General features: G+C 46.5%; 1 protein-coding gene across 1 annotated transcript in view; it reads right to left on the reverse strand.

Moving 5' to 3' along the window:
• The window catches only part of LOC147895319 (uncharacterized), a 92,500-nt gene that overhangs the window by 29,388 nt on the left and 44,195 nt on the right, over positions 1-18,917 (reverse strand). Inside the window, exons 3-4 of the mRNA XM_087383452.1 lie at positions 15,593-15,655; positions 15,053-15,133 (exon numbers count right to left, since the gene is read on the reverse strand). Coding sequence (XP_087239578.1) covers positions 15,053-15,133; positions 15,593-15,655 — 144 coding nt within the window. The remainder of the gene's footprint in view (positions 1-15,052; positions 15,134-15,592; positions 15,656-18,917) is intronic.

Raw genomic sequence — 18,917 nt, forward strand, 5'->3', positions numbered from 1 at the left:
CTGTAAGTTAGAACCATGTTACGAAATAGGCCCAAGATGAGTCAATTTGGTGTGTTCTAGTGTGATTTCTACTCTAGTGTGTCCTTGAAGGTGCATGGTGGAGAGGGAGAGAGAGAGGGTAGGCTAGGCAGAGAGATAATAATATCAAAGAGAGACATAATGAAATGCAAATGAAAAAATCGGTTCTCGAGGGCTCACCTAGCTGCTGCTCCTCCCCGTTCCCCTGCTGCTCCCCCTCCCTCAGCCCGTCTCTCTCCCCCCTCAGCCTGTCCCTAGCCCCTCCCTGCTGCTTCCCCCCCTCCCCCCCTGCTGCTCCGCCCCCTCCCCCTGCCTGTCCCTCGCTCCCTCCCTCTGTTCCCTGCTTCCGCCTCCTCCCCCTTGCTGTCCCGCCCCCTCTCCCTGCCTCCGTCCCCTCCCCCCTGCTGCTCCGCTCCCTCTCCCTGCCTCCGCCCCTCCCCCCTGCTGCTCCCCTCTGCACCCTGCTGTCCCGCCCCCTCTCCCTGCTGCTCCGTCCCCTCCCCCCTGCTGCTCCGCCCCCTCTCCCTGCCTCCGCCCCCTCCCCCCTGCTGCTCCCCCTCTCCCCCTGCCTCCGCCCCTTCCCCCCTGCTGCTCCGCTCCCTCTCCCTGCTGTCCCGCCCCCTCCCCTGCTGTCCCGCCCCCTCCCTGCTTGCTCTCCCGCCCCCTCTCTTCCTCTCACTCCTCCCTTTCTTCTCCTCTCCCTTCCCCTCCCTCCTTGCCCCTCTCCCCTCTCAGCCTTAGCCCCTCTCCTCCTTCCCTCCCCTTCCCCCCTGCTTCCTCCTAGCCTCCTTTCCCCTCCCTTGCCCCTCGCAGTTTTTTTGGAACGGAAGGAGCCTTTTTTCCTGTTCGAGTCGGCCTCCTCACCTTGATTGGCGATGGATTCCCTGTCAGCCAATCCTACTCCATCTCCACCGGCCGCGAAAACTATCACTTTCTCTAAAGATGAGTTGCAGCAGCTCAGGAAGGATGTAGAGATTGAGTGCTCTACCACTTTGTTAGCACGCATCTTCGGGTCTCACCCTTCCAGATCCCAAGCCAGAGACTGGATGCTTGCGGCTCTCCCCCCAGACCTCGCTCCTCGATTGGTAGATGTTCGCCTTCTGGGACGAGGTTTCTTCCAGGTTGTTTTTGACACTCCAGAGGCTGCGAGCACTGTGCTCAAGGCCGAGCTTTTACACCTGGGACACAGGAAGATCTTCTTTGAAGCCTTTCACCTTGGTTTCGACCCAGTTGAGGCAGATAAGAAATTCTTCTCGCTCTTCATCAGGTTCCCCGGGCTTCCCCAGGTTTACTATCGACTTCTTTCTGTTATTGGGGAGCATTTTGGCGTAGTTGCTGAGATCCCACCCCTCCCTGGGTTGCCATTGACTGCAGCAGAGGCAACCAAGGCTGATGGGGTTCCTAGAGTTACGGTCCTTTGCAAGGATCCTAACCTCGAGATGGACCACGTCATGATACAGCGCCCGGATGGTTCCTTTTTTCGCCAGAGAGTGGAGATTTCAGGCAGGCAGGACCAGTGCAGGATTTGCAGGACCTCGGGACACTTTGCCAGGGATTGTCCCAGAAAGAAGAAAATCCCTAAGAAGACCTCTGGTACAGCTACCGCCTCAGGGCATCGACAGGGGGGACAGGGGGGGAGATTAGACCCGGCACTTGCCCCTCGACCTCGACAAAGGGGTGGTACAGGTCCAGCTCCTGCTCCTCATTCTTCACGTGGCGGTCCTGCTCAGTCAGGTGGTGGTACAGGTCCAGTACCTATTCCTCGGCCTCTTCAGGGGGGTGGTACAGGTCCTGCTCCTCGACTCCCACCTCCCTCAGGCACACGCGACGCTTTACAGTGGGTTCCAGTACGTGTGCAGGTCCCTCCTTCAGTTCACGAGGGTACCTTAGTAGACTCTGCTTCACCTCGAGCTGTCCTTCCTGTCTCACCTTGCACAGTCCGAGACGCTGCAGCTTCGACCTCCTCCCCAGTTGCAACTTCTTCCTTAGATCCAGCACTGCCAGATGTTCCTCTTGAGGATGGAGAGATTTCCGCGGCTGGGCAGACACCGGGTAGAGAGCCTTCCTCACTCCCTCCCTTGGACAGGGGGAAGGGGATAGCTTACACTGTTGATCCTCTTCCCTCACAAGGGATCCTTCGTACTCCGGTGTCTGGATTGCTCCACAGGAACTCGTTTTCAGCCTTGGCAGAGAGTTCAGATTTTCCAGAGGAGGAGTTTGTGCCCGCTACTTTTGGGGAGCCAGTGGTTGGATTTCCTATTGACAGGGCTTCTTCTTCAGGTGCCAGGATTCTTTCCCCTATTGACTTTCCTCCACTGGGTTCCTTCCCTCCATCCAGGAGGTCTTCCCCTGTTGAGGGGTTTGTTTCCGCCACTAGGTCGGGTAAGGTGTTTCACTCTACATCCTCCCGTCGATGAGGATTATCAGTTGGAACATACAGGGCCTAGGTGGCGTCCCACATCGCCGCCGCAGACAGCTGATCCGGGATCAGCTTCATCCAGGTGTTACTGGGGGTCCCATTGATATATTATTTATTCAAGAGCACAAGCTGGATTATAGAGATTGTGCCAAGTCAGGCAAGTTGCTTTCAGGACATACTTTTTGGTCGCCTGCATTGGGCACTAGGGGAGGCACTTCTATTTCAGTTTCGCAGTCGGTTCACCCCTTAGTTGTTGGGCACGGAGTCATTATCCCCTCTAGAGCTCAGTGGATTATTCTCTTGATTGGAGGGCGTAAGGTTGGCTTCCTCAACCTATATGCCTCCAACATTAGAGGGGAACGTGTCCTTATGTGGAAGACTTTGCTCTCCTGGGCCCCCATTGTGGATTCTTGGGTGATTGGAGGTGACTTTAACATGGTCGAGTTACCTTCAGACAAAAAAGGGGGTAGAGAAGGCGGACTTCACTCTTTGGAGAGAGCAGCTTGGGATGCCTTCCTTTTCCATTTCTGTGGCAGAGATACTTGGTGTGATGATGCCTTTCTTATTCAGCCACAGTCCCTCCTGTTCTCTTGGTCGAACAGGAGGCAACAGATGCCTATTCATGCACGCATTGACAGATTTTATGTAGATAACTGGGCACTTGACAGAGGGGGATCGGTATGCATTGCTGCGGGGGTTTCCACCTCAGACCATTTCCCTATTGTTCTGGCTATCTCAGAGCCTCACTTGAGAGGCCGATCTGCCAGCATCAGGATCCCAGATGCCTTTTACACAGAGGAGGACCTTACAGAGGCAGCCCTACGGGTATGGTTTGCTCATGTCCAGGGAGGGCAGCCACATCCTTCACATTTAGCCGCTGCCCTCTCTGGTATTAGCGACTTTTACTGCTCAGTTGCTTCTACCAGGAGACGAGATATTCTTAGACGTGAGATTGGTGTTCGCCAGCAGTTAGCAGCTTTGCAGAGGGAAGAGCAGAAACGGCCTTCAGATGCTTGGATTCAGGAGCGCCTTGCTGCAGCGAGGGCTCACTTGCAGTTATTGCTTGATCAGAGAGCAGAGTATGCCTTTCATGCACGGGAGTCCTTCTGGATTCAGATGGGTGGTAGAGTCAATAAACACTTCTTCTCTACTCTTGGCCCTAGACATAGTAGAGAGAGTGTATCTCAGCTTATTGACTCACATGGGGTTTTACAGACAGAGCCAGATGACGTCTTACGCATAGCTTCAGATTTCTATGCCACCCTCCTTACTGCTGATCCTGAGACACACGATATAGAGGATGCTAGACAGGCTATTTGGCAGAGTATCCCAGTGTTGGTGAATCTGGATATGCATGTTCTACTTGACGCACCTTTCACCAACACAGAGTTCAGGACTGCACTTTCAGCCCTTCACAAGGGCAAGTGCCCAGGTTTAGATGGCCTCACTCCGTCTTTTTTCATTGCATTTTGGGATATGATTGGAGACTATATTACTTCAGCCATGCAGGCCATTTGGGACTCTGGCGAGATGCCTGAATCGCTTACAGAGGGCCTCATCCACCTTATCCCAAAAGGAGGTAGCAGAAATTTATTGTCCCAGTGGAGGCCTATCACACTTCTGGGGACTTGTTACAAGATTCTGGCCAAGGCTATCAGCCTCCGATTGCAGCCACTTCTCCCTGATCTTATCCACGACACTCAGACGGGATTTGTGCATGGCAGAAGTATTTTTGATAACATTTTTTCTTTCTGGGAAGCTTCAGAGTGGGCCATGCAGAGTGGCCAGAATCTTGCCATTCTACTGTTGGATTTTGAAAAAGCTTATGACAGAGTAGATTGGAGTTTTTTGGAGGGCACCCTACTACGCTTTGGATTCACTGATGTTTGGATCAGAGGTGTTTCCTCTTTGTACAGATCAGCCCATAGCCAGGTACTTATTGGTGGGGTAAGGGGTGAGAGATTTCAGATTTCGAGATCAGTCCGTCAGGGATGCCCCCTTGCTCCTTTCCTTTTTTTATTCGTGGCCGAAGCTATGAGCATCTATGTTAGATCTCAAGCTGACATCTTTGGGCTGAGACTTCCTATCAGAAGAGAAGAGGAGCTGCTTGACAGTGAGTTGGCTGATGACACAGCGATTTATTTGGATGCCTCTCCACAGACATTGACTTCTTTCAGGACAGCATTGGATTTATTTTGCTTGGCGGCAGGGGCGCAGATAAATTGGCATAAATCCAATGGCTTTTGGATCAGTGATGAGGACACTCCAGTTTGGGGACTTGACATAGGGTTCACTTGGGTTCAGAGGGGTGTGCCTATCGGGTATTTGGGCTGCCAGGTCGGCTTGGGTATTTCTACCACGCAGCAGTTTGCTCCCGTGTTGGAGAGCATCAGAAGGAAGCTTCTCTTTTGGAGCTCAGCCAAGCTGGATCTTGCCTCTAGAGTTGTGGTGGTCAACCAGGTCCTCTTGGCCACGGCCTGGTTTATTTGTTCATGTTGGTGCCGTTCTAGGGACTGCATCATTCAGCTCAGAAGACCGATCAGGAACTTTCTCTAGAGTGGGCTTGATGGCACAGCAGATGCCTTAGCCAGAGTGGCTTGGGAGACCCTCATCCTCCCTACACAGGATGGGGGTCTCAATATTATTGATCCAGATTTACAGTGCAGAGCCTTACTTTGCAAGATAGTGGTGCGAGGACTTTTGCCAGGACAGGAACCGTGGAAGGACTTTCTTATCAGCAGCATACAGAGGTGCACACCTTCCTCAGGAGGAGACTGGATGAGCAGTGTTAGATGGATTTTCACCTCAGATCACCTTCATCCCCTCTCATGGTTGCCATTCTGAAAGCTTGGGCTAGTTTCAGAAGCTCTCTTCGGAGGATTCCTCCTTCCTCCCGGGAAGAGATTGATAGGCAGCCCATCATGTGGAACGACAGTATTTTAGATGATCGTGGCAGACCACTGGGTGCCTCACTCTACATGCAGTGGGCCAGGTGGGAGAGGGGACCTGCTTCTTCTTTGGGATCTTGGAAAGCCTTCCGTAGGCTTCCAGAGGAAACCAAGTCAGGGTTGACAGGACATCTCAGAGGGAGTGCAGGGAGGATCTTGCAGATTGAGTCAGCCCTTCCAGAGGCTTGGATAGACACAGATGATATGCCTCTCACTACCTCCACTTGGGCAGGTACTTTCTCGAGAGGCGGGGTTCCACTTCAGGTCTTAGCCTTCCGAGGTGCACAGGAGGATGCTTTGGTTTTCAGTGTCCAGGATGGTGGCAGATTGCTCAGATCTACAGATGGTATATTGCTTGAGTCTGCTTTTCAGCCTATCAGGGTCGTAGGCCTTTTGATGCAGGGATCAGATTCAGAGTGGTTCTTAGATCCTGACCCCCAGTTACTCTCCACCGGGTCTTGGAGACTTTGGCTCTATGGAGGAGTTCCCATCAGGTATTTACAGTGGGACCCCGGAGAGTGGGAGTGGATTGATGCGGGGCATCGAGAGAAGACCATCCCCTTCTTTCGTTACACGGTCAGTAATGCCAGGAGATTTCAGCTCAGTAGTAGAGGTTGGAGACCCTCCAGAGTTCCTCATTGGGAGACTTTTGGTATTACTGCGGATCAGCAGAGGTACTTCTGGAGGAGGCTCTGGAAATCCCATAGGAATAGAAAGATCACTATCTTCTTTTGGCTTTCTATTCATGGAGGGATTGCAGTGAACCTTTGGAGGTCCAGATTCGGAGCCGACCCTACTTGCCCTCGTTGCCTTTCTGCTTCGGAGTCTATTCAGCATTGCTTATGGGATTGCAGACAGGCGAGATTGATTTGGATGGGGATAGCCAGGATCTTCAGTCACTTTGCCCATTCCCCACTCTTTATGACTTGGGGCTCGGTGGCTTGGTTTTCTCTTACAGGACCTCAGGTTTTCTATGAGGGACTTGACTCCTCCCGGGCCATTTCAGTTCGACATCATCGGGTTGAGCTCTGCTCGTTGGATGTGGTCACACACCGTCCTTTTACAGCTGTACATGCCTCTGTGGATACTTCTTGGGAGATTATAGCGAGCATAGCAGCCTGGCATATCTGGAGATCCAGATGCACAGAGGCTATGGAGGGTACTCAGGTTCATCCCTCGCACACATTGGCTAGTATCTGGACAGACATCGTACACACTCTGATGGCCGTATGGACGGGTATGCAGGGGGACTCCCGTGCAGCCTCAGCTAGGAGGGCTTCTTTCTTCAGGGAATGGAAGGATTCTCCTTTCTTCTCTGAATCTACTACAGGGTTGAGATGGCACTTTCAGCCTCAGCCTTGGTTTCTTTCCACCTCACTCTGAGGGGGTTTTTTATTATCCTCATGATTTCATGATGTATTCCGCTTTGAGCTTGCTCTCGTGGGTTTTTGTTCTTACTTAATAGAAGTCTTTTTCATGAAAAAAAAAAAATGCAAATGAAATAGCAAGAGCAATGAACAAAATGAAAGTACTCACATGTAGACCAAAGATCTTGTAGGCTTGATACTTGATTGATTTGACACTAGACAAGTACAGCTCTTATATAGAGCACACACACACATATGAAAACCAATGTATATCGAATAACTCCCACTGTGACACATGGCATCCATAGGACACACTAGACTGGAACTCACACTAAAACACACCAAACTGACTCATCTTCACTCCATTTCCTAACACCCCCCCATGGAGGAAAGGTGAGTGACTACTGGAATGGAACCAAGAACATGACAATGACGGTCATCGAACTGTGTAATGACGGTCTAGAACTAGACATGGCTCCCATGCTAACTCAGAGGCAATTGAGCATGGCTCAGAGGCTAGTGAGCATGATATAGACTCGGAGGCTCACCTAGCATGGCTCAGAGGCTCATCATGCATGAATGCATGACCAACTCAGAGGTCTAGAAGACCAATGCACCAACATCCTGGAACTCACATGCCAGGCCTGATAAATAGACTTATCAAAGCCAATACATGGCTCCCACAGTACATCCCCCTCTTGGCTCCAGGTACTAATGAGGGACATGGAGCCACATACAAGAAAATAGCAAGGCAGAGGACCTTTATTGACACAACACACATGATTTATTGCATTCATTTTTTGGAAACATCCCAGAGCAGAGTACCCAAATAGAAAATATATGGGTCATCATATCCATCGTTCTCTGGAGGCAAAGAGAGATGTCGGATTTCAGCAGTAAGAGCATGAACTTGTGTTGGAGGGTCGTCATCTTCATCATAACTCATGGCACCTCCAGTCTAGCTGGCATGGTCCTTAGTTTGTTGTTTGGCAAGCTTCTGGTAGCATCTGTCCTCCGTATGACCAAGCTTGTTACAAAAGGTGCACTTAAGAAGCTTGAATGGCTTTGTTTTTCCATGTGCTGGTGTAGGCCTGGGTTTCCATCCACTGGTGAAGACAAGAGCCTTTGTAGTATCTAAAGAAGAGATCAGAGATTCGTGCACTCAAGGTATCACTCATCCATTTTCAAGTTATAAAATTGCAACTTCAAGAAAACCTTGAAGTTTGTGATTTTGTTACCAAAAAGATTCTCGAGATGCACCCATATCGCCTTGGCCATTTATTTGAAGTTGATCTGATGAATCAAAGTATCATCAAGGCAAATTCTGATGATAGCAATAGCTTTTGAGTTGCGTTGCTTCCATGTCTTGAGTTTGGGCTGAAGTAAAGATGCATCTGGTGTGTGTGTGTGTGTGTGTGTGTGTGTGTGTGTGTGTGTGTATGTGTACATGTCTGAGGTGAAGTGTGTGGTGTGGTGGGTGAGGAGCGATGGAGCCCTCCTTCTCTCCCTCCCTGTCTCCGTCCGTACCATCGCCGTCCATACCATCACCGTCCGTACCATCGCCGTCCGTACAATCCCCGTCCATACAATCCCAGACCCTGCCGGCTCCTCTGTCGTCCGTACAGCTACCGTCAGCTGTATGGTTTTCCGTACCACTGACGTGCAGGCTGCTGCCTTCTGTACCGCTGCCCATACAATCTCCTGCGCAGTCTCCCGTACTCTTCCCGTGCCCTCTGGACCCCCCCGTACAACCCTCCGTTCTTGCCGTACGGACTTCCGTACAGGCTGTATAGTCGACCGTACAGTCTGTATGGCAGACCATACAACCTGTACAGTCCCCTGCGCAATCCCCTCTCTCTTTTGTTTTCTCAGCCTCGGCACCTCCTCTACCTCTGCTCCTACTCGTGTGTTCCTTCGGCGAAAGCATGGTGGTCTGCCTGCCTCCCCTTTCATCAAATCGGCAAAGCTGGATAATTCTGATGGCCCTTCGTCTTCTCTCCAGCTGGATCTTCTTCGCCAATTGTGCTCTGCCTCTGTTACTGAAGTTCCTTCATCGAGTTTCCCGCTTGTTTGTTCCTTGGATTCTGCCCTTTTGGTCTCTGGTCTTCAACAGGCTCAGCAATTTGGAGTCTACCTATACTTCATGGGCAGGATTTTATCTTCAGCTCAGCTCCGTCATTGGGCTGATGTTGCAGTGGGTCTGGATTGTATTTCTTCCTTTGTCTTTCTAGGCAAAGGATTTAACTATGCCCAATGCACTTCGACTGAGGTGGTAGAGCGCCTTGTCAATGATGCTGGCGATCTTGGAGCGGGTTTCTTCGCCTATGTTATGCCCTGGGATCCACTTTTGGATCCTTCTGCAACACTTCTGACTCACTGTTCGGTTTGGATTACTCTCAAAGCGCTGCATGTGCCTCTTTTTCAGCATCTTCCAACTCTTGCAGCTTTTTTGGGAAGGCCTCTCCATATTCCGAGATAGGAGTTCTTGCAAGCCTCCCGTGATGTTCGTCTTTGCATCCTGTGGGATATGACACAGCCCGTGCCATCTACTTTGGATCTTGATTTGGGATTTGCTCATCCGATGCGTATCAAGCTCCATTTTGCATCTTTCCCCATTGCATGCTATCGGTGCCGACAGGTTGGTCATTTTGCACGTGCTTGCCCTTCTATATCCAGGCCCATACCACCTGCTCCTTCTTCAGCTGTCAAGGTTACTCTACCTTCTCCTCCGGTTTCTGCTATGGCTTCTTTGGCGAAGCCCTCTACTGCTCCGAAGCACTACTGGAGGAAGGTTGATAAATCACAGGCAAATCTTCCTCTTGCTGAAGAAGCTCAAGATTGCACCCTTGTTGAGCACCATCAGTTTTCTTCTACTCAGGATATAAATGTACCCCTTGCAGAGGGCAATTTACAGGATGACATGCATGCTCTCTCTCAGGATATTGCCCCTGCTCTTACTCAGATTGATCCTCTGAATGAAGCTCAAATGCTGAACCCTGCTTCATCAGATGCAGCTTTTTCATCGGAAGATATGGATGTTGATTTAGCTTCTCTACCTTTGATGCCTATGTCAGAGTCTTCTTCTATCAGGGATGCAGAAGTACCTTTTTTACTGGAATCTTTTCATCCCATGTTACAAGTTTTTGACCCTCTGATTCAAAAATTTTGGGTACCAGCCTATATCAAGAAGAATCACAAGGGCAAAAAACAGCTTGTTTTTATTGATGGTGTGGTTTCATCATTGCATCAGTTTTTACAGCAGAATAATTTGAAGCTGGAGGATGCTGTGTTTGACTCTCCTCCAGCTTGATATGTAACTTTTTACTTGGCTACCTCATGACTTTTGCTCTAAGATTTTACTTGTAAAAACTTTTTTCTTGTACTTATTGGTGGGTTTTTACCTCTTTTGAGGTTTCCCACACAGAAATATAAAGATTTCACTAAAAAAAAAGTGTGTATGTGTACATGTATATATATATCTACACACACACACACACATATATATATGCATCCAATCTCCTCTCGATGAAGGTGTGCAGGACTGTATGTTGCAAATGAGAAAATCCTTCCAAGGCTCCTGTCGAGGCACAAGACCCCTCACAACCATCTTGCAGAGATAGTCCCTGCACTGGAGGGCTAGATCTAATATATTAAGACCCCCTTCCAAGTGGGGAGAATCAAAGTCTCCCAAAACACCCTAGCGGTAACATCTTCTGTGCCATCAAGGCCACTCCATATAAAATTCCTTACCAGTCTCTTTAAGTTGAGTGATACAATCTCTTTCACTCCAATGAACACAAAAACTGATCTTTCACAACTCATGAGTGCTTTATCCTCGATGGAAAAGTTGTTGGTTTGCACGTAAACTTTCAAAAGTCCAAGCTTTTGGCTTTGCATGCTAAGGATTGGATTGTTTTGCCCAACCAGCTTGTTTGTCATATTGGCTATTCTTTGGGATGGACCATCACTTTCCGTTAGCAAATAGATTGGGTACTTGCAAAGCTCAGGAAGAAACTATAATATTGGAAGCTAGCCACTTGACCTCTTCATGTTTGACTCCAAATTGTACAATCAATTTTGGGGCCTATATTCAGTTTTTATTGCCTTTGATGATTTTTGACAAAAAAGACACTTCTTTGATTTCTGCTCTTATGGAGACTTTCTGAAGCTCAAAACATGGCCATGGGAGTATCATATTATTCTCTATAGAGCATTTTTGCTCCCCAAAGATGCATTGTGGCTTGAACATATTAAATATTCACGCCCATATTTTGGCTCACAAAGGAAAGAGGTTGATGCAATTTTTGCAAGGTGATCAGCCTTGGGCTGCCATAATGTGTCACCTACTTTCACAGTTGACTACTATTGCTTTTGCTGCAATTTTTGCAGGGTGATCAGCCGTGGGCTGCCACAATGTGTCGCCTACTTTCACAATTAACTACTATTGCTTTTGGGCATTCGCATCCCACTCCATGGGACTTCATTTCGGACTATATTGATCATGACTCTCTACATGGGAATTCCTTGCGTGCTGAGAGTCTATGAAAGATCATAGTGGTAGGGAGAGAAGCAAGCTAACACTAGGAATGGAAAGGAAAGGAAAGATAACAAGCATAATGGAAATGAAATGGAAAGAAAATGAAAGCAATGGACAAGTACTCACATGATACCAAAGAGCTTGATGTTGACTGATATAATAGACAATAGACAAGTACAACACTATGTAGTGTGCCACTAGACTCTAGAAAGTCACAATGTCTACGGGATATCTCCCAATATGACATGTGGCATGTCTAGGACTCACTATACTATAAAACCATACCTAGACCACCTACAACACTCATTTTAGACTCACTTTGGCTTCATATTCCAACACCCCCCCATGAAGGCAAGGTGAGAGACTACTGGAATGGAACCAAGAACAGAACATGACAATGACGGTCTAAGGTGAGGGACTATTGGAATGGAACCAAGAATAGAACATGACAATGACGATCATCAAACTGTGCACCCTATGTAACTCAGAGGCTAAAGTCTGAGCGTGTTCAGAGGTTGATCCAAGCACTCTCATGGCTTGAGACTCAACATGCTCAAAGGCTCACGTTATAGCATGGCTACATGACCAGCTCATAGTTCTAGGAATACACCATCATCTTGGAACTCGGCCAGGCCTGATAACGAGACCTATCAAAGCCAATACATGGCTCCCACAATACATCCCCCTCTAAACCTATCAAAGCCAATACATGGCTCCCACAGTACATCCCCCCTTGGCTTCATAATAGGACATGTTAGGAAGCCACACACCAAAATAAGAAAACCAATACATCTTTTTAGGAGTACTATCCAAGGCAGAGGACCTTTAGACTCAACGAAAACCAAACACTCAATACATATCATTTTAGGGGGACTACCCAGGGCAGAGAACCCCAAAATACATCAAGCTGTAGGAATAATAAAAATAGATCTCTTAGAAGTAAGAGATGTCCTCCAAGTAGATAAGGCACATGTGTGCACATCCGTGCGAGTTGATGACGATGTCGATGAAGCGCTAGGTAGGAATGCCCCAAAATATGTGTCGGTGAATTCCTTGGGGTAGCTACATGAAGCACTTACATAATGACTCTCAAAATGCCGGAAGGAGAGTCACCAATGTCGAAGTAGAAGCCTCAGGTACCATGACCAACCAGGAAGTCAATCAATGCGAGGTACCTCAAGCACCGATCGAATAAGCAATGTTGAAGAAGTCACTTATTGATGTAGAGTGGTCTACATCAAGCTTGATGTAATGCACTAATCAGAGAGATCACTGTAGTGGAGTGTGTCAGAGAAGTATCGGAGAACTCACATCTAGCTCGGGAAGTCTTCACCAAAGTTTGGAGTAGTCACGTGAAGGAGTCACCGCAATGTAATGTCAAGAGCTCACATCAAGTGACGGGCAGAATACGGGCACCAACTTGCCGGCAACAGCTCCAAGAGAATGTCGGGCAGAAGGAGCAAATGGTGGGCTGGAGCAGAGGTCAATGATGAAGAGTATGGACAGCTCCACGTTGAGCTGGCTGCATCATGCTTGGGCTATCAAATCATTGAGCTCCAGAATAAAATTTGCGCGCAGAAACAAATTTTGTCACTTCTTGCAAGGGCTGTAACTTTTCACAAAAAACTCGGATTGCAATGATGTTAAAACGAAATTTGTAGTACTCAAGGTCCTCTACAACTTTTCTGAAGACACAAAGCCATGATTCTGCTTCTAGATTCAGATAGAATGTCGGGCAGGAGGAGCAAATGGCGGGCTGGAGCAGAGGTCAATGATGAAGAGTATGGACAGCTCCACGTTGAGCTGGCTGCATCATACTTGGGCTATCAAATCATTGAGCTCCAGAACAAAATTCGCGTGCAGAAACAAATTTTGTCACTTCTTGCAAGGGCTGTAACTTTTCACAAAAAACTCGGATTGCAATGATGTTAAAACGAAATTTGTAGTACTCAAGGTCCTCTACAACTTTTCTAAAGACACAAAGCCGTGATTCTACTTCTAGATTCGAATAGAAGCATCACATCATCCGCAGGTCACAGAAAGATGTAGCTGAAGGAAGGAGAAGAGAGGTGGCAGATCATGGCGTGGAGAAGAGAGCTCAAGGAAGGAGAGAAGAGGGCAGCCTTCCAAGGAGGAGGAGATAGAGTAGCTTCATTGGCCTCCCTCACCTCAACCTCTTGGAAGGGAAAGGGAAAGAGAGAGCAGGGCAAGGAACATGGCTCTGATACCACATGAAAGATCATAGTGGTAGGGAGAGAAGCAAGCTAACACTAGGAATGGAAAGGAAAGATAACAAGCATAATGGAAATGAAATGGAAAGAAAATGAAAGCAATGGACAAGTACTCACATGATACCAAAGAGCTTGATGTTGACTGATATAATAGACAATAGACAAGTACAACACTATATAGTGTGCAACTAGACTCTAGAAAGTCACAATGTCTATGGGATATCTCCCAATATGGCACGTGGCATGTCTAGGACTCACTAGACTATAAAACCACACCTAGACCACCTAGAACACTCATTTTAGACTCACTTTGGCTTCATATTCCAACAGTCTACACTAGTCAAAGGTGTTTTTTCAACCCCTTGCTTTGCAAAAACCGAGGCGTGATATTTATTTTCATCAAAAGAGATTACTTTGGTTGATGATGTGCTTCGTGATGATGGCACTTCATTACGTTTTCCTTTGGCGGTCATACAATATGGATTGGGCATGCATTATCAACCCCTTGGCACTATCTTTCTCATATGCTCCATTGCTTTTTACCAGTACCCAAATTGGAGCCTATGTATCGCCTTACTGATTGGACCTTACATCGCCAGGGCTCTGCTACCTGTCCCTTATGCTTGGTTGATATCTCAGTGGGCTGGTTTATACAGGGTTTTGACGCCTCCTCCTTGGATTTTGCAATATGGAAATTAGCTTTGGTCTTTGAATCGTAATGCCAAATGGTGGCGTAAAAGATTGCAGCAGCTTTGGTCCTATAAACTTCCTCTTTGTCAACAGGTTTTTCTATGGTGAGTGATGCTTGGTGTTATTCCTTTTGGCCAACTCTTGGCACAAATGCATATCTCAACTACTCTATATCATAGATGTTTGGCTCCCAGGGAATCCTTGCTCCGTCCTTTTTGGAATTGCCCTGTCACTTGCGACTTCCTGCAATTTCTTCATCAACCGCCTCCAGGCCCACTTTCCCACTACTTGCTTTGGCAAGAGTGTTTGGATCTTTGGCAGCATTCACCCATGGAGGGCAGAGTTTGACACATGGGTTCGATATTGGGCACTTTGGACTCTATGGAAAGATAGGAACCACCGAGTCTTTAGAGAGCCTACTTCTTCCATGTTCCACTATTTTCGAATGTCACTCAGGCAATCCTTTTATGATTGCATGTCTGTTCCTCATATAGATTACATTGCCTACTTGTCTTACAATGAAATCTTCTAATCTTGTATTTTCTGATCTCCACTTTGGGGACAGCCTCTTGTGATATAAAAATACATGGATTTCACACAAAAACAAGTGTGCGCGCTGTGTTGTTTTGTGTTGTTTTTTTTTTGGGGGGGGGGATGGTTGGGTGGAGGTGGGTTTGGATCTAGAGCTGTGTCTAGGTATGGGTGCTAGTGTGTGGATGGACGCACGTTTGAATGCATGTTCATGTGTGTTAAAATGTTGTCTTACATGCACAAAAGTGTACAAACTGTGCAATCAAAACAGAAACACTACCATAGTTTTAAGAAAGTATTGTTTATCTTACTTTGAACGTGTTGTCTTTATGTCTCCTTGACAATGCCTTGGTCATGTGGGGTAGTAGAAGCAATGTATTTGCCCGTTCTATCTACAGCCATAACATTTTTATAAGCTCTTGGAAGACTTATGAAATACTGAAATAAAAATCCTTTGAGTGTACCCAGCAAATTTTACTATAAAATTTTACAACTAGCTCCATTTAGAGATGGCGAGTCATTGGACTAGCTTGAAAATTTGGATAACATGTGCCATTCTTCTAGGGGGGAAATACAGCATTAAGGATACCAAATTTGTTATTGTATCTACTTGTACAACATGCTTTCAATTCAAAAAATCATTGGAAAAATTCAATACAATTCTGACTAAAAAGCTACGTGTTTCACGTTAAGTTTCTTAGATTTAAAATGTATCAATGTATGTCATTATTTTTTAAGTGAACCATAGCATTGGTCATGGTTTCTTTTCTTGGCAGCTTCTGGTTTGCTTAACTTGAATATGACATTGGTATTTGTCACATACAGAGATAAAAAAAAGCATCACTGCTTACCATTTTTCTTCTTTGCTCAGCTTTAAGACTTGCTTCAATTGCATCTAATTTTAATCTTTCATTCTGAAAAAGAATGATAAAGAATATTTCATAAAGAACAGGTCATGTAATCTAAAGCATCTCATTTAGCGACAACAATTTCTCTAAAGAGGCTGCTCTTGCATTCCTAAATACATAACTTGAGAATTATGTTGTGATTTACAAATTTGACTCTTAAAACCCATGAAAAGCCTAATATTATGTTAAAGCAATACTAGTTTACACTAGGTGTCATAAAATAAATATATCATGATGCATATTATGCCTGTTCTGATTTGATTCAGGTTTTTAGTTTTCATAGCCTCGAGTATAAGCCCCAAGGAATGTGATGTCTAACCCTAGAGAATCCATGTGAAGACCCATGATATCTCCAAAGTAATAGGGCTCTTTTACTCTAGTAAAAAACAAGTGACTTATGCCAATTGAGACAAATGCCAAATGCCACACAACATTGTGCCAAAAGGACTTTCACCCACTCAAGGCTGTTAGTTGACCCCTCGATAAAGAGGGCGCAGTCAAGGACTTGCTACACATGGGATAGACTAGGGAGATCTTGGATCAATGCCACTTATTGACATTCATAGTACGTTTCATGCTCATGTCTCCACTTTTCTCGTGACAGCCTCAGAGATACCTAACTATAGGTATGACATTAGTAGCTTGCTCCCATATGATGGTGGTGAGGCACTCATAGGAGTGTTGGAATATGAAGCCAAAGTGAGTCAAAAATGAGTGTACTAGGTGTCTAGGGGGTGTATTATAGTCTAGTGAGTCCTAGGCATGCCAGGTGTCATATTGGGAGATATCCCATAGACATTGTGACTTTCTAGAGTCCAGTGTCACACTATATAGTGTTGTACTTGTCTTGAGTCATTTCACATCAGTCAACATCAAGCTTTATATTATGTGAGTATTTTGATTATCATTACCTAGCACTTGTTCTTTCCATTATGCTTTCCATATTTCCATTCCGTTCCTAGTTAGCTTGGCATTCTCCTATTGCCATGTCTCTTCATATGGTATTAGAGCCACCTCCAAGAGGTTGAGGTAAGAGAGTAGCCATGAAGCTGCCTTCCCTCCTCCTCATTGGAAGGTCCTCTCTTCCACTTGGAGGACTAGCCTCTCCTCCTCTCCTTCCTTGAGCCTCAACGTGGAGCTGTCCTTCCTCTTCATATTCTCCTCTTCATCGTTGCCCTCTTTCTCAGCCCCTTCAGCCTGGACCTATGCCTCACCAACGGCCAATCCTTTAGTCAGCTCCGAAGCCTCTTCATCAACCTACAAGAAGATCGTACAACCCATTGCAAATCAGCCGTATAGCCTATAGGGCTTGCCTGCCGTACGACCATACCTGCACTGTACGTCTGCTGTACGTTTTGTCCTGCTTGCCTGCCGTTCGTACTGATGGGCCATACTGTCACAACTGCTGCATGAAGGAGCTGATCTACATCGACATGTGCTACTGATACTCACGCTGGATGTGCTGCCCATTATCTTCCTGAAGATGTTGCGCGCCATTATCTCTAGTTACTGCCCAACATATCCTTTAAAGTTGCATCACTTATCTACAGCTGTTCATCGCCTATCTCTTGGGCTGATCTCCTGAGTACAGGTAGCGAGGTAGGCAAAGGTTTTTGTAAGAAATCCTAGATTTACTATATTTAGAAATGTGCTAAGGAACAGAAAGGAGACTGAAATAGCAGAGAACAAGGAATAATTGTATTGCTTGAATGTCTGTAGGGTATCTGTTGTGTGATCCATACAATTGGGCCTCTCTTATATAGAGAGTGAAGAGTCACACATGAAAAGGTGTGTACTCCAAAGTGTGTGTGCATGAAGAGGTGTGTACCCCTTGTGAAGGGTGTGACCCTTGACGAGAGGGTACATTACAATAGGAATGCCTCTTCAATAGGATGTCTCTTGTGAAGGGTTGTGTCTCATAGGAAGTGTCCCGTCGAAAGGGCATAGGGTTGTGCCTCATAGGAAGTGTCCCGTCGAAAGGGCATACCCTTCCACAAGTGTCCATTCATCAAACCATCCATAAGTCTAGAAATAGAGAAAGGAATACGTCACAGATCGTGACATCCCCTCCCACTCAAAATAAAACCCTGGTGGAGATAATGAACTGATGTAGAAAATATCACTGTAAATTCTGAAAATACTACTGTAAAATGTCAGGGTACTGCTGTAAGTCTTCATCAGATTGCCAAGTAGCGTCGGAGTCGTTCAGATCTCGAGCGTTCATGACTGGCTGAGTAAAGATATACTTTAGAGAGTGATGGTCTATCTTGACCACAGAGTCGGCTCCCATGAGATAATGTTTCCAAGAGCGATAAGCATGTACAACGGCAAGAAACTCCTTATCATAAACCGGGTATCGGGTTTGGATATCAGAATGTTTATGGCTGTCAAAAGCAATAACTCTGCCTTCTTGCATCAAGACTGCTCCTGTAGCGATGTCGGAAGCGTCGGTCATGACCTCAAATGGAAGGTTTGGGTCAGCAATAGCCATAACTGGTGTGGTAGTGAGTGCTTGCTTGAGTTGTTGGAAACTATACTCTGTTTCGGAAAGCCACTGAAAAATTGCTGTGCTTTTCAATAATTCGGACATAGGAGCTGCGATTTCAGAAAATTGATAGACCTTTGTATGGTAGAAGTTTGCCAATCCGAGAAAAGAGCGGACATCATGAACATTCTTAGGAGTAGGCCAGTTTCGGATTACCTCGACCTTCTTGGGATCCACAGAGATGCCTTGAGCGGAAATAACATGTCCCAAATATTCGAGTTGGGTCTTGAAGAACTCATTCTTCTCAATGTTGATGTAGAGAGAATTTGCGCGGAGAACTTCAAAAACTTGGTGAAGATGTTGTTTGTGCTCATGTAGGGATCTGCTGAAAACGAGGATGTCATCAAGGTAAATGATGACGAACTTATCGAGGAAAGGCCTGAAGATGTCGTTCATGAGTGTCATGAATGTGGCCGGGGCATTGTTTAACCCAAAAGGCATGACCAAACATTCATAGTGTCCATACTTTGTTCGAAAAGTTATCTTGTACTCATCGCCTTCTCGTATGCGTATTTGATGATAACCTGAACGAAGATCAATCTTTGAGAATTGTGTTGCATGTAGAAGTTGATCGAAGAGGTCATCGATGCGAGGCAATGGATACTTGCTTTTTATAGTGAGCTTGTTGAGGGCTCGGTAGTCGATGCAGAGGCGCATTGACTTATTCTTTTTTTCCACAAGTAGTACAGGAGATCCGAAAGGGCTGCGATTGGGCCGAATGTG

Source organism: Dipteris shenzhenensis, chromosome 13 (assembly GCF_047967505.1).
Source record: "Dipteris shenzhenensis isolate YYH24624 ecotype China chromosome 13, Dip_SZ_1.0, whole genome shotgun sequence".
NCBI lineage: Eukaryota > Viridiplantae > Streptophyta > Polypodiopsida > Gleicheniales > Dipteridaceae > Dipteris > Dipteris shenzhenensis.